This window comes from Balaenoptera borealis, assembly GCF_965194805.1.
Source record: "Balaenoptera borealis genome assembly, chromosome: 19".
Taxonomy (NCBI): Eukaryota; Metazoa; Chordata; class Mammalia; order Artiodactyla; family Balaenopteridae; genus Balaenoptera; species Balaenoptera borealis.
The window spans coordinates 57,675,792-57,688,700 of record NC_138878.1 but is presented as its reverse complement, the minus strand read 5'-3'; the positions used below and the strand labels follow the sequence as shown (position 1 = coordinate 57,688,700).

General features: G+C 55.8%; 1 protein-coding gene across 1 annotated transcript; it reads left to right on the top strand.

Moving 5' to 3' along the window:
• The first annotated feature begins 6,106 nt into the window (after positions 1–6,106).
• Positions 6,107–11,698, top strand: ZNF574 (zinc finger protein 574). The gene is made up of 2 exons (XM_082370096.1): positions 6,107–6,280; positions 8,726–11,698. The coding sequence occupies exon 2, from the start codon at positions 8,746–8,748 to the stop codon at positions 11,431–11,433; it is 2,688 nt and encodes an 895-aa protein (XP_082226222.1). The 5' UTR covers positions 6,107–6,280; positions 8,726–8,745; the 3' UTR covers positions 11,434–11,698.
• The last annotated feature ends 1,211 nt before the right edge of the window (positions 11,699–12,909 follow it).

Here is a 12,909-nt window from a genome sequence, read left to right as displayed (position 1 = left end):
CGGAGTGCCGGGAGACCCAGAGAGCGATGAGAGGGCCGGAGAGGTGGAGAGATAGGGAGGAGGGAGAGGAGGAGGGAGGGGAGGATGGAGAGAAGCAGGTGGAAGAGGGAGGCGGAGGAGGGTGGGGTGTCCCGGGGGCACCCAGCGCAGGGCCTCAGCAGGAGGGCCTGGCCATGGACCCCTGGTTCCCTGTGAGGAGCAGCCGCTGGCTCCGGGTCCCCAGCTGGGCCTGCCTTCCAGCTGCTGGCTGCCACCACCGCCGCCGCCACCACCACCACTTCTCCTTCTCCCCTCCGAGGCCGCCGCCTGCCTGCCCGCCTGCCGCCCGCGCTGGGTCCTGGAGCGCAGGGGGGCGGGGGGGAGAGAGATGAGGGAGGGAGGAAAGAAGGGAGGGAGGGAGGGAGACGGGGAGGAGGGCGGGCAGGAGGAAGGGAGGCAGGCAGGCAGAGAGAGAGAGAGAGAGAGAGAGAGAGAGATCGAGGGAGGGGAGTCGGGGGAGGGGGAGACCGTATTGGTCCGAGCTGGGGGGCCCCCCGCGAGGAGAATGCTGATGAGGGGAAGGCGCTGCATTGGACAGAGGGCCCACCCCCGGCCACCTCCTCCACCACACCATGCCACCGCCCTGCCCAGGCAGCCCTTGGGCACGGGAGTCCACGGAGACACAGCCGAGAGGCAGGGAGACCTGGGGAGAAGGCCATGGAGCTGGGGGAGAGGGCTACAGAGATGAAGAAAAATGCAGAGAAACAGCAAGACAGCCATCAAGAGCCACAGAGGTGGACCAAGGTCCACAAACCCCACAAGGACAAGGACAGGGAAAAGCCCAGAGCAAAGAAAGGGCCATCTAGACCAGGGAGCAGACCACAGAGACAAGCTAAGGACCTCGGAGACAAGGGCAGCTCATGGACTCAGAGAGCCCCCCATGAAGATGGGGGCAGGGGGCAGCTCATGGACTCAGAGAGCCCCCCATGAAGATGGGGGCAGGGGGCAGCTCATGGACTCAGAGAGCCCCCAGGAAGATGGAGAGAGGCCCACAGGAGCAGAAAGCACTCCTCAGGCATGGGGAGTGGTCCATGGTGACAGGAGAAGACCATGGACAGGAGGAAAGGACCACAGAAACTGGAACAAGGACGCATATTACAGAGACAAGGAGGAGGGCCAAGAAAAGTGGGGGAGGGTCACGGAAATGGAGGGAGGCCCACAGACACCAGAAAACCCACAAAGGCAGAATGTGGACACAAAAGGCCCACTGAGGCAGGAGCAGCCGGCCCATGGAGAAAAGGGAGAAGCCCCCAGAAATAGAAATAGCCCCCATGGAGGTGAAGGGATGGGTGGTGAGTATGGGAATTCTCCATCATGCAGAAAGAAATCCTGGGGACCTGAGTGGGTGGGGAGAAGATTCACCCAAGCATAGAGGCAGTGGGAAAGGGCAGGGAGCTGGAGGGCAGAGTCAGCAGAAGTGGAAGACTCCCTCCCTCTTGGAGAGAGCTGAGCGGGGCAGGGAGATGGAAGAGAGAAGCAGAGACACAGATCTTGGAGTGGGGGTGGGTGGTGCACGGCTGGGTGGGGGGTGAAATTTTGGGGGAAGGAACATGACAGTTGGTGCTGAAGGCTGAGTCCATGACTCACCACCACCCCCAATGCTCGTGATGGGGAGGAGACACTGAGACACTCACGTGCAGCCCCCAGCACACGTGACCGCATGCCTCGCGCGCATACACTCTGCACGTGGCAACTCTCACATCGGCCTGGCATGGGAGGCCCCCTGCATCCCCCACATGCTTCTGATACATACATCTGACCCTGAAGGACCACCGACTTTACATACACCTCCTTGCCCTACTTAAGGGGCCCCCAACACCCACCCTCAGCTCCAGCTCGCTCTGAAAGCCCAGACTCGCCCTGGCCTCTAGGCCTTTGCTTATGCAGGGACCCCAGCGTAGAATGCCTATCCTAGATTGAACCTGTCCCAGAAGTCCTAGTCCTGTGCCACCTCCTCCAGAAAAACTGACGCAGGCCTCAGCTTACTCCTGTATCATCTGAAGTGAAGGGACCTAGTCAATCCAGATAAATTGGGAAATACAAGCAGAAGGTCGCAGCAGAAAGGGGCCTGATAAATCAAGCCTGACCCTTCCATTTTCCAGTGGGCAGGAGTGAGACTCTGCCCCAGGGCATGGAGCCTGTCAAAGGCTGAGTCTAGCTTCCAGGTTCTCTGGTTCCTGCCCCTGGTGATTTCATCCTGAGGGCAAATCCAGATTACTAGCTTTAGAGCTCACTGGTTACCACCAACTTCTTTCCTTTACTTCTTGCATTCATCCATTTAGCATGCCACTCTGGACGTCCCACCTGCCAGGCAGTAGAGCCTGGGAGCCAAGAGTATAGACCTTGGAGTCAACTCCTGGGTTACAATCCTGGCTCTGTCTCTTCCTAATGATGGACAAGTTATTTAATTTCTCTGAGCCTCAGTTTCTTTGCAAAGTGAGAGCAATAGTTCCTCCCTCCCAGGGTTATTGAGAGGATTAAACTGGATGATGCATGGAAAGCACTGAGCATAATACTTAGGAAGTCATAACACACTCAAGACACATTAGCTATTATTACTAGGCTCCTTGAGATCCTAATAAAAATAACTCTTACATAGATTTTAAAAAAATTTCTTTAATTAAAAAAATCTTACTGAAGTATAGTTGATTTACAATGTGTTCATTTCTGCTGTACAGCAAAGTGATTCAGTTATACATATATATTCTTTTTCATTATGGTTTATCACGGGATATTGAATATAGTTCCCTGTGCTATATAGTAGCACTTTGTTTAATCCATCATACATATAATAGTTTTCATCTGCTAATCCCAAACTCTCAATCCTTCCCTCCCCCACCTCACCTCCTTGGCAACAACAAGTCTGTTGTCTATAGCAGTGAGTCTGTTTCGTAGGTATCTTCATTTGTGTCGTTTTTTAGATTCCACATATAAGCGATATTATATGGTATTTGGCTTTCTCTTTCTGACTTACTTCACTTAGTATGATAATCTCAAGGTCCATCCGTGTTGCTGCAAATGGCATTATTTCATTCTTCTTTATGGCTGAGTACTATTCCATTGTATATATATACCACATCTTCTTTATCCATTCGTCTATGGATGGACATTTAGGTTGCTCCCATGTCTTGGCTACTGTACATAGTGTTGCTATGAACATAGGGGTGCGTGTATATTTCCAAATTATAGTTTTGTCTGGATATATGCCCAGGAGTGGGATTGCTGGATCATAAAGCAACTCTATTTTGTTTTTTGAGGAACCTCCATACTGTTTTCCATAGTGGCTACACCAATTTACATTCCCACCAACAGTGTAGGAGGTTTCCCTTTTCTCCACACCCCCTCCAGCATTTAACTCTTACATAGCTTTTACTCTGTGCCTCACAACCACACAAGACAGGGGCTATTATCCTGCAAGTGAGGAAACTGAGGCACAGAGGAGTTGACTTGCCCAAGGCAACAGCTAAGAAGTGGCAGGGCCAGGATTCCAATCCAGGCAGCCTGGTTTAATTACATGGGTCTGGAGTTAGAGTTTAATCTAGTAGAAAGTTAGGACACCCAGTTAGAATCCAATCGAAGGACATAGCAAGAAGAGTGGCTGAAGAGTCAGACCTAGGTCTGACTCAGTGTTTGGGGTCCCCTAGTAGCTTTTGGCCTTAGGAAAGTAAATGACCAATTCCTCTAGACTCAGTTTACTCATCTGAGAAATGGGGGGGTGGTTAGAACAAGTGAATCTCCTGCAGCTCCTGTCCTTGGGAAGTAGCACTGGAAACATAACAGTGCTGGGGCAACTTGCTCGCAAGGCTCTGAGGGCCAGAAGGGGACGTTGAGTAGGAATGGCCAGAGCTCCTTGAACATATAGGTACTCCAGCTTCCCTGAGCTTTGGGGGCATCAGCCTGGAAGGAGGGCACCCTAGAAGAAAGGAGAATATAGTCCAGACATTACAGGGTCACTTTCTTCAGGTTCTCACCCTGGTTGTCCTTCAGGTCATCTACCCCCTACATTTCCTGTTTCTTCAAGTGAAACTGCCTGAGCTGTCAGGACTGGGCACTGTCACACCCACTGGCTCAGCCCTGGGGTCGGGACTGGCCTGAGACCTTAGTGACACTTGAGTAAGGGAGGTGGGACAGGGGCCAGGTTTCCCAAAAGGCAGGGATTCAGACCTCTGCCCTTGGCTAGAGGAAGCCTGTGGGTACCATGGCAGGGAGAGAAGGGGCCCTCGAGATCCCCATTGCAACTTCCTCTGTCCTGTCTGTCCTGGCTCTGAAAGCCTTGATAATAAAGGCGGGAGAGACACTGTCCTGGACTTGGTTTCCTTTGAGATTCTCTTGGACCAGGGCCTGGGTTGAGGGGAGCTTGGGGAAAAATGATGATCCATCTGGATAGTAGTTTACTGGCTAGCTCCTTCCTGCCATTTTTCAGTGACCTCAGAGAGAGGCCCTCCCTGCCACCAAGTTCATTCCACGCCCTCTGCCCACCTGCTGTATTTTCTTTACAACAGTCACTGGCTGCCTACATTTATTTATTTGTTTATTTATTTATTTATTTTTAAATTTTATTTATTTATTTATGGCTGTGTTGGGTTTTCGTTTCTCTGTGAGGGCCTTCTCCAGTTGCGGCGAACGGGGGCCACTCTTCATCGCGGTGCGCGGGCCTCTCACTGTCGCGGCCTCTCTTGTTGCGGAGCACAGGCTCCAGACACGCAGGCTCAGTAGTTGTGGCTCACGGGCCCAGTTGCTCCGCGGCATGTGGGATCTTCCCAGACCAGGGCTCGAACCCGTGTCCCCTGCATTAGGTAGGCGGATTCTCAACCACTGCACCACCAGGGAAGCCCCTACATTTATTTTTGTACCTGATATTGTCTACCCTCACTCCTCACTAAAATGTAAACTCCACGAGGGCACAGACTTTTCTTGTTCCTTCTCTATCCCTACAAAGAAGATTAACCTTGACCTGGCATATCGTAGCCAGTTATTAAATAATCATGAATAGAAAACAAAACAAATGAAACTGCCCGTCCCCGATTTTATGTTTTCCCCTCCATTTCCCATTTCCTCCCTTATCCTTCAGGTTTTCCTTGTTCCCTCAGATTCCTTCTCTCCTTGCTTTTCCTCCGACATTTCTTCTCCCCCTCCCTCAAGAGTCCCTCGGTTTTTCTTCCCTTCCTTCTTGCTGCCTTTATTCCAATTTTTTTTTAATTATTTAATTTATTTATTTTTGGCTGTGTTGGTTTTTTTGTTGTTGTTGCCGCTCCCGGGCTTTCTCTAGTTGCAGAGAGCGGGGGCTACTCTTCGTGGCGGTGCGCGGGCTTCTCATTGCAGTGGCTTCCCTTGTTGTAGAGCACAGGTTCTAGGCGCCCGGGCTTCAGCAGTTGTGGCTCACGGGCTCTAGAGCGCAGGCTCGGTAGTTGTGGCGCATGGGTTTAGTTGCTCGGCGGCAATGTGGAACCTTCCCCGTCCAGGGCTCGAACCTGTGTCCCCTGTATTGGCCGGCAGATTCTTAACCACTGCGCCACCAGGGAAGTCCCTACTCCTTTCTTTCTAATAAAGTGAGTCTGGAGCCTTGATTTCCCCTTTTTCTCTCTCCCTGCAATTAGTGCTATAGTTTCCCGTCTCCCCTTCGCGCTGACTGTGCTTCACTCTCTCCTTTCTTTCCTCTGGGACTCCTGCACCTCGAGTCCGCCGCCTCCGCCCTTCGAGTGTCGGATGCCTCAATTTCCCCCACTTTCCCCCTCGACCCCGAGGCACCTCCCGACCGGCACCCCCAACATGGCGCCCGAAGCAGCGCTCCGCCGTCTGACGTCACCGCGCTGTCCGCCCCTCTAGAGCCTTCAAACGGAATCGCTGAGGAGGTGGAGGAGGAACATCCTTCAGGGGGCGTAAGGGGGCGGGCACTATCAACCCGGGGGCCGGCCGGTGAGAGAACGTCGCTGGAGGATTGGTTGGGCGCTGTGGGGGATCCCAACGTCACACACTATTGGCCCAGGGCTCGGAGACGTGAGCGTCGATTGGCAGAACGGCAGGGGCCAGACGGGCGATGATTGGGCTCATTCGCCATCGGCGCGGCGGCCGACGAGGAAGGTGGGAGGGGCGTTCCTGAGGGTGATTGGGGGCGAGAGCGAGGTTGCGGAGCTGGCGAGAGGAGACGGCGGGAGCTAGAGGGGGCGCAGCGCTAGGGTGGCCGCACGAGGGGAGGTGCGGCCCGGGCCCGAGCCCGGGGCGTGCGAGACGGCTGAGGCGGGTAAGTGCGGGCGGGCGTGTGAAGGGCCGGCCGGCCGGCCCGGCTCCCCACCCTCCCCCCGCGGCCTCCTCTCGTCACCTCGCCTGCGCACTGAGGGCCGGAGGGGGGTGCGCGCCGGGAGGTGAGGGCGGAGCGGTACCAACGGCCCGCGGGACGCGCGGGAGGCTGGGCGGGGGCCGGGCCGGGGTGGCGGGTGGGAAAGGGGCCAGAGTCCTGGGAAGGGCGAGTGAGGTGGGACGGGGCTCGGGCTGGGGGCTGGCAGGGACCTGGGTGGGAAGGGAGGCGTTAGAGCTGCGCCCGGGAGGGTCTCCAAGCCTCCTGGGAGTACGCGGCAAAGGGCTGGGCGCTGGGACAGTCCAGGACCGAAGGAGGGTGGACGATTAGACGGCAGTAGGGTGCCCAGGGAGGGGTTTAGGCCGTGAGAACAGAAGTGGTTAACGTAAAGAGAAAGTCTAGTTATTCCTGGAGAGTTAGGCCAATGAGAGGGGTCTATGGTGTGAAAAGATATCAGGAAATGGATGTGCCTAGAGGGGAGATTTAGAGCTGAGGGAGAGGGAGAGGTCCCGGTGTGAAGAATGGGGTTACATTAATGTGAAGAGTTAAACCACAGTGTTGAGAGGGCGCGTTGGGTACCCTTGGCATGGGTTGAGAGGGGTCTCTGTGCAAAGAAGGGTTATGTTTTATGTTATGTTATGTGAAACTGGCGTCTGGGTGTCCCTAGAATAACTTGAGGAGAAATGGTCTTTCTGAAAAGTACTAGGAATTAGGTCAAGGTGAAGAGTAGGAATTGGGGGTCCCTGGAGGGGGTTAGGGTGGTGAGAGAGATCTGTGTGTTAAGGCGGGGAGGTCTGGGTAGCCGCAGGGTAGTAGGCTGGTCAGAGGGGCCTGGGTGTGAGGAAGAGGGGTCTAGCTATCTGTCAGGGTTAGGGTGGTGGTAGGAGGGGTTCTGCCGAAGAGGGGGTTTCAGGGTATTCTTAATGAGATTTGGACAGTGGGAGGGGTATGTGGGAAAGGAGTTTAAGCCATTATGAAGTGTAGTCTGTATATCCTTGGATGGGAATAGAGTATATGTGGGATCTTTTTGTGGAAAAGAGAAATTTTGATATGAAGAGGGGGGTCTGAGCATCCCTGGAATGCGTTAGGGGGGGGGGGTTGGGTCTTTTTGCAAATAAGAGGGGCTTAGGTTGATGCGAAGAATGGTGTCTGGGCATCCCTAGAATGGGTTGGGGTGGGGAGGAAAGGGGTCTTTTTGCAAAGAAGAAAAGGTTAGGCTAATAATGTGAGGGGGGGGGGGTCTGTCCCTGGAATGGGTTAGGGTGAGGGTGGGTCTTTTTGTAAAGAAGAGGGGTCTGGGTATCCCAAGAATGGGTTAGGGTGGGAGGGGTCTTTTTTGCAAAGAAGAGTACGTGAAGAGAGGTTCTGGGAATCCGTGAATGGTCTAGGGTGGTTGTCTATAAAGAAGGAGGGTTTAAATCAGTATGAAGAGGGGGTCTGGGTACCCCAGAGAGAATTAGAATTGTAGATGAGGTCTCAGTGCACAGAAGAGGTAGGTGATTAATGTGAAGGGTGTCTGGGTGCCCTGGAAACATGAGTTAGGGTGGTGGGAAGGGTCTGAATGTGAAGAAAGGATTAGGCTTTTGTGAAGATGGGTCTGGGTGTTCTGGATAGGCCCTTAGGGTTGTGGGAGAGGGCCTTGATTTGTAGAGGGAGTTAAATCATTTGAAGAGGGGGATCTGGGGATCACGGGGAAGTGGTTAAGGTTTGGAAAAGGTCTGCGTGTGGAGGCGGGTTAGGCCAATGTGAGAAAAGTTTATTGATGTGAGGAACCTGGGCACCAAAGGGAGAAAGTTAGTGGGTGACAGGTTGTGTACAAAGGAGGAGGGTTGCACCATGAGAGGGTGCCGAAAGTGGCAGGGCCCTGGGGCAGTTTGAGTGGCCGGGGTGTAAAAAGAGATCGAGAAGCTGGGGGTGGAAGCAGAGGAGGAGTGAAGCTGTGAATAGTGGGTGGTTTGGGCCTGTGTGAGGACTCTCCCCGGCAGCTGGGGGTAGGGATGGGGTAGTGTGTTGGTAAGAAGAGTCAGTGGAAGGAAATCTGACTGGAGAGGGTCCTGTGTGATGGGTTGGGGCTTTGGGCCAGCTGTGAGGCATGAGAATGAGAGATTGGACAGGTTGCAAGGATCTGGTAGGTGGAGTTTAATGCTAGCTGATTCAGAGGTGAGATTTGGGCAGATTCACTGGGAACGGACTGCGGGGAAGGTTTTGTGCTTGGTGCTCTTGTGTGTTCAGGAGAGGAAAGATTGTTAAGGAGTGGAAATATGGAAGCAAGAAGTTAGATGGGGAAATTGATCTAGGATTTTGGTAGGGGAATGATAAAGGGAAAGAATTTTCCCTAGGAAGGACTGAGGAAGCAGTGGCTTAGATACAATTTGTCCCCACCTCTCCCAGCCCAGGGTCTTGCCGCCGTCATGACTGAGGAGTCAGAGGAAACAGTCCTATACATTGAGCACCGCTATGTCTGCTCTGAGTGCAACCAGCTGTATGGATCCCTGGAGGAGGTGCTCATGCATCAGAACTCCCACGTGCCCCAGCAGCACTTTGAGCTGGTGGGTGTGGCCGACCCTGGAGTCACTGTGGCCACAGAGGCAGCTTCTGGCACAGGCCTCTATCAGACCCTAGTGCAGGAGAGCCAGTACCAGTGCCTGGAGTGTGGACAGCTGCTGATGTCACCCAGCCAGCTCTTGGAACACCAGGAGCTGCACCTGAAGATGATGGCGCCCCAGGAGGCAGCGCCAGCTGAGCCAACACCCAAGGCGCCCCCCCTGAGCGCCAGTACCATCCACTATGAGTGTGTGGATTGCAAGGCTCTCTTCGCCAGCCAGGAGCTCTGGCTGAACCACCGGCAGACGCACCTCAGGGCCACTCCCACCAAGCCTCCAGCTCCAGTTGTCCTGGGATCCCCAGTTGTCTTGGGGTCCCCCGTGGGCCAGGCCCGCGTGGCTGTGGAGCACTCATACCGCAAGGCGGAAGAGGGTGGGGAAGGGGCAGCTGTCCCCTCTGCCGCGGCCACCACCGAGGTGGTGACTGAGGTGGAGCTGCTCCTCTACAAGTGTTCTGAGTGCTCGCAGCTCTTCCAGCTGCCAGGCGACTTTCTGGAGCATCAGGCCACCCACTTCCCGGCTCCCACCCCAGAGTCTGAGGAGCCTGCCTTGCAGCAGGAGACTCTGACCCCATCACCTGCAGAGGTGCCTGTGTCTCAGCCTGACCCCCTGCCATCCTCTGACCACAGTTACGAGCTGCGCAACGGTGAAGCCATTGGACGCGATCGCCGGGGGCGCAGGGCACGGAGGAACAACAGTGGAGAGCCAGGCGGGGCAGCCACCCAGGAGCTCTTCTGCTCAGCCTGTGACCAGCTCTTTCTCTCACCTCACCAGCTACAGCAGCACCTGCGGAGTCACCGGGAGGGTGTCTTTAAGTGCCCCCTGTGCAGTCGTGTCTTCCCCAGCCCTTCCAGTCTGGACCAGCACCTCGGAGACCACAGCAGCGAGTCTCATTTCCTGTGCGTGGACTGTGGCCTGGCCTTTGGCACAGAGGCCCTCCTCCTGGCCCACCGGCGAGCCCACACCCCAAATCCTCTGCATTCGTGTCCATGTGGAAAGACCTTTGTCAACCTCACCAAGTTCCTTTATCACCGGCGTACCCATGGGGTTGGGGGTGTCCCTCTGCCCACAACACCAGTCCCACCAGAGGAGCCTGTCATTGGCTTCCCTGAGCCGGCCCCAGCAGAGACTGGAGAGCCAGAGGCCCCGGAGCCCCCCGCTGCTGAGGAGACCCCAGCAGGGCCCGCTGCCCCAGGCACCTACCGCTGCCTCCTGTGCAGCCGCGAATTTGGCAAGGCGTTGCAACTGACACGGCACCAGCGTTTTGTGCACCGGCTGGAACGGCGCCATAAGTGTAGCATCTGTGGCAAGATGTTCAAGAAGAAGTCTCATGTGCGTAACCACCTGCGCACACACACAGGTGAACGGCCCTTCCCCTGCCCAGACTGCTCCAAGCCCTTCAACTCGCCCGCCAACCTGGCCCGCCACCGGCTCACGCACACAGGGGAGCGGCCCTACCGGTGTGGGGACTGCGGCAAGGCCTTCACACAGAGCTCCACCCTGAGGCAGCACCGCCTGGTGCATGCCCAGCACTTCCCCTACCGCTGCCAGGAGTGCGGAGTGCGCTTTCACCGCCCCTACCGCCTGCTCATGCACCGCTACCACCACACGGGCGAGTACCCCTACAAGTGTCGCGAGTGCCCCCGCTCCTTCTTGCTGCGCCGGCTGCTGGAGGTTCACCAGCTCGTGGCCCATGCCGGGCGCCAGCCCCACCGCTGCTCGTCCTGTGGTGCTGCCTTCCCTTCCTCGCTGCGGCTGCATGAGCACCGCTGTGCAGCTGCCGCTGCCCAGGCCCCGCGGCGCTTCGAGTGTGGCACCTGCGGCAAGAAAGTGGGCTCAGCTGCTCGGCTGCAGGCCCACGAGGCAGCCCATGCAGCCGCTGGGCCTGGGGAGGTCCTGGCTAAGGAGCCTCCGGCCCCTCGGGCCCCACGGGCTGCTCGCACACCAGTGCCCTCCCCAACGACCCTTGGAGGCATGGCCCCTGCGGCCCCTGCGGCCCCTGCCCGGCGCCGTGGCCTGGAGTGCAGCGAGTGCAAGAAGCTGTTCAGCACGGAAACGTCACTGCAGGTACACCGGCGCATCCACACAGGCGAGCGGCCATACCCGTGTCCGGACTGTGGCAAGGCCTTCCGTCAGAGTACCCACCTGAAGGACCACCGCCGCCTGCACACCGGTGAGCGGCCGTTCGCCTGTGAAGTGTGTGGTAAAGCCTTTGCCATCTCGATGCGCCTGGCAGAACATCGCCGCATTCACACGGGCGAGCGGCCCTACTCCTGCCCCGATTGTGGCAAGAGCTACCGCTCCTTCTCCAACCTGTGGAAGCACCGCAAGACCCACCAGCAGCAGCATCAGGCAGCTGTGCGGCAGCAGCTGGCAGAGGCAGAGGCTGCCGTCGGCCTGGCTGTGATGGAGACTGCAGTGGAGGCTCTGCCCCTGGTGGAGGCCATTGAGATCTACCCTCTGGCTGAGGCTGAGGGGGTCCAGATCAGTGGCTGACCCTGCCTCATGTCCCTCTTCAGCACCACCATGCCCTCTTGCTGAAGAACTTTCTCTACCATCCCCTTAAGTCTCTGTACATACTGTGCCCCTTTTCTACCCCTTTCAACTGCCATGTAAGTTCTGTAACTGGATTTATTCTCTCTTCTGAGGGGGGGTGCTCTGGGGTCCTTGACGTGCATAAAGGTCCCCCCCCCTACACACACACCTGTTAGCTCTGGTGGCCCCAAGGTGAAATGGTCAATAAAGACTGAGTTGGGACATTTATGTGCTTTTGTCTGGCCCAGCCGTGTGGGGTGGTGGAATTTGGGAGCTGTGAGCCCCAGGTTCTTGGGTCTGACTTTTCATGGCTGCATTCCCAGTGCCTAGAACAGGGCCTGGCAAGTAGTGGAGCTCAGTAAAGGGAAACTAAAGAGGAGGACCTAGAGTCCCTGGGCATGGCTTTCAGGGAGCAGGGACTTCACTCTGGTAGTAGATGGGGGCAGCACGGTTCTCATGCCACTAGAGGTCCCCACAGCCCCATAGAAGAGCCTGAAGCTGTTTCTGCTGGTGGCAGAAACATTTAGGAAAATCTTCAGGTTGTTCTCACCACCCCTGTCCCCTTCTCTCTGGCCTGACGTGAGCCGTCTCCTCCAAGGCCATCTGATTTTCTCACCTTGCATCCCTGAAGGCAAACGCTGGTCTCGGAAAGGCACGATCTCCAGGGCAGTAGAGGAGGTGGCTTCTGAGACAAGATCCAGCTGTGGGATTGGAGAAGATTCTGAGTAACAGCCTCTGGGGGTAGGAAGCCTCACAAGGGGAGGTGCTCTGACACCCACCTGGGGTTGGACTCCGGCTCAGCCCACAGATGTTTGTTGTGGGGAGAGGGGTGGTTGGGGTGGCTGACTGCTGTTTGAATGCCTAATTTGTCTCAAGCATTTTCCTGCATTTGGGGGAATGATCTTCACGCTGATCCCGTGAAGAGAACGTTTTGTAGGAGAGGAATCTGAAGTCAAAAGCGGTGAAGTGACTTGCCCAAGGTCATTCAAACCAGATAGGGCAGAGCTTGAATTTCAGTGTAGTTTGATTTGGTTTAATCACCTATACGCATTCCTCTACACTCTTCTGCCTTCTCCATACTTGGGGGAGGGCGGTGGAGAGAGGAGATGGTGAGTGTGTGACTGGTGGAAATGCTCGGCTCCTATGCTAGTCTTGTCTCTAAGAGCCACACTCCAAGAAAAATAAGCACACCCCCCCCCCACCGAAGGTTACTGTAGTCTTTTTGTTAGAATCCTTATTGGAACCCTAGTAAATGAGAGGTAAAGGGAAGCTGTTTGCATTGAAACGAGGGGAAAGGGAGGCCTGAGAACTGCCCACTCAGCCTCTCCATTACTCTCGACTCCCTTCAGCAATCCTGTAGCCCTCTGTGGGCACTGGAGCTTATGCTTCTCCCTTTTTAAAAAGGTAAAGCACTCAGCCTTTTGATATCTCGACAGC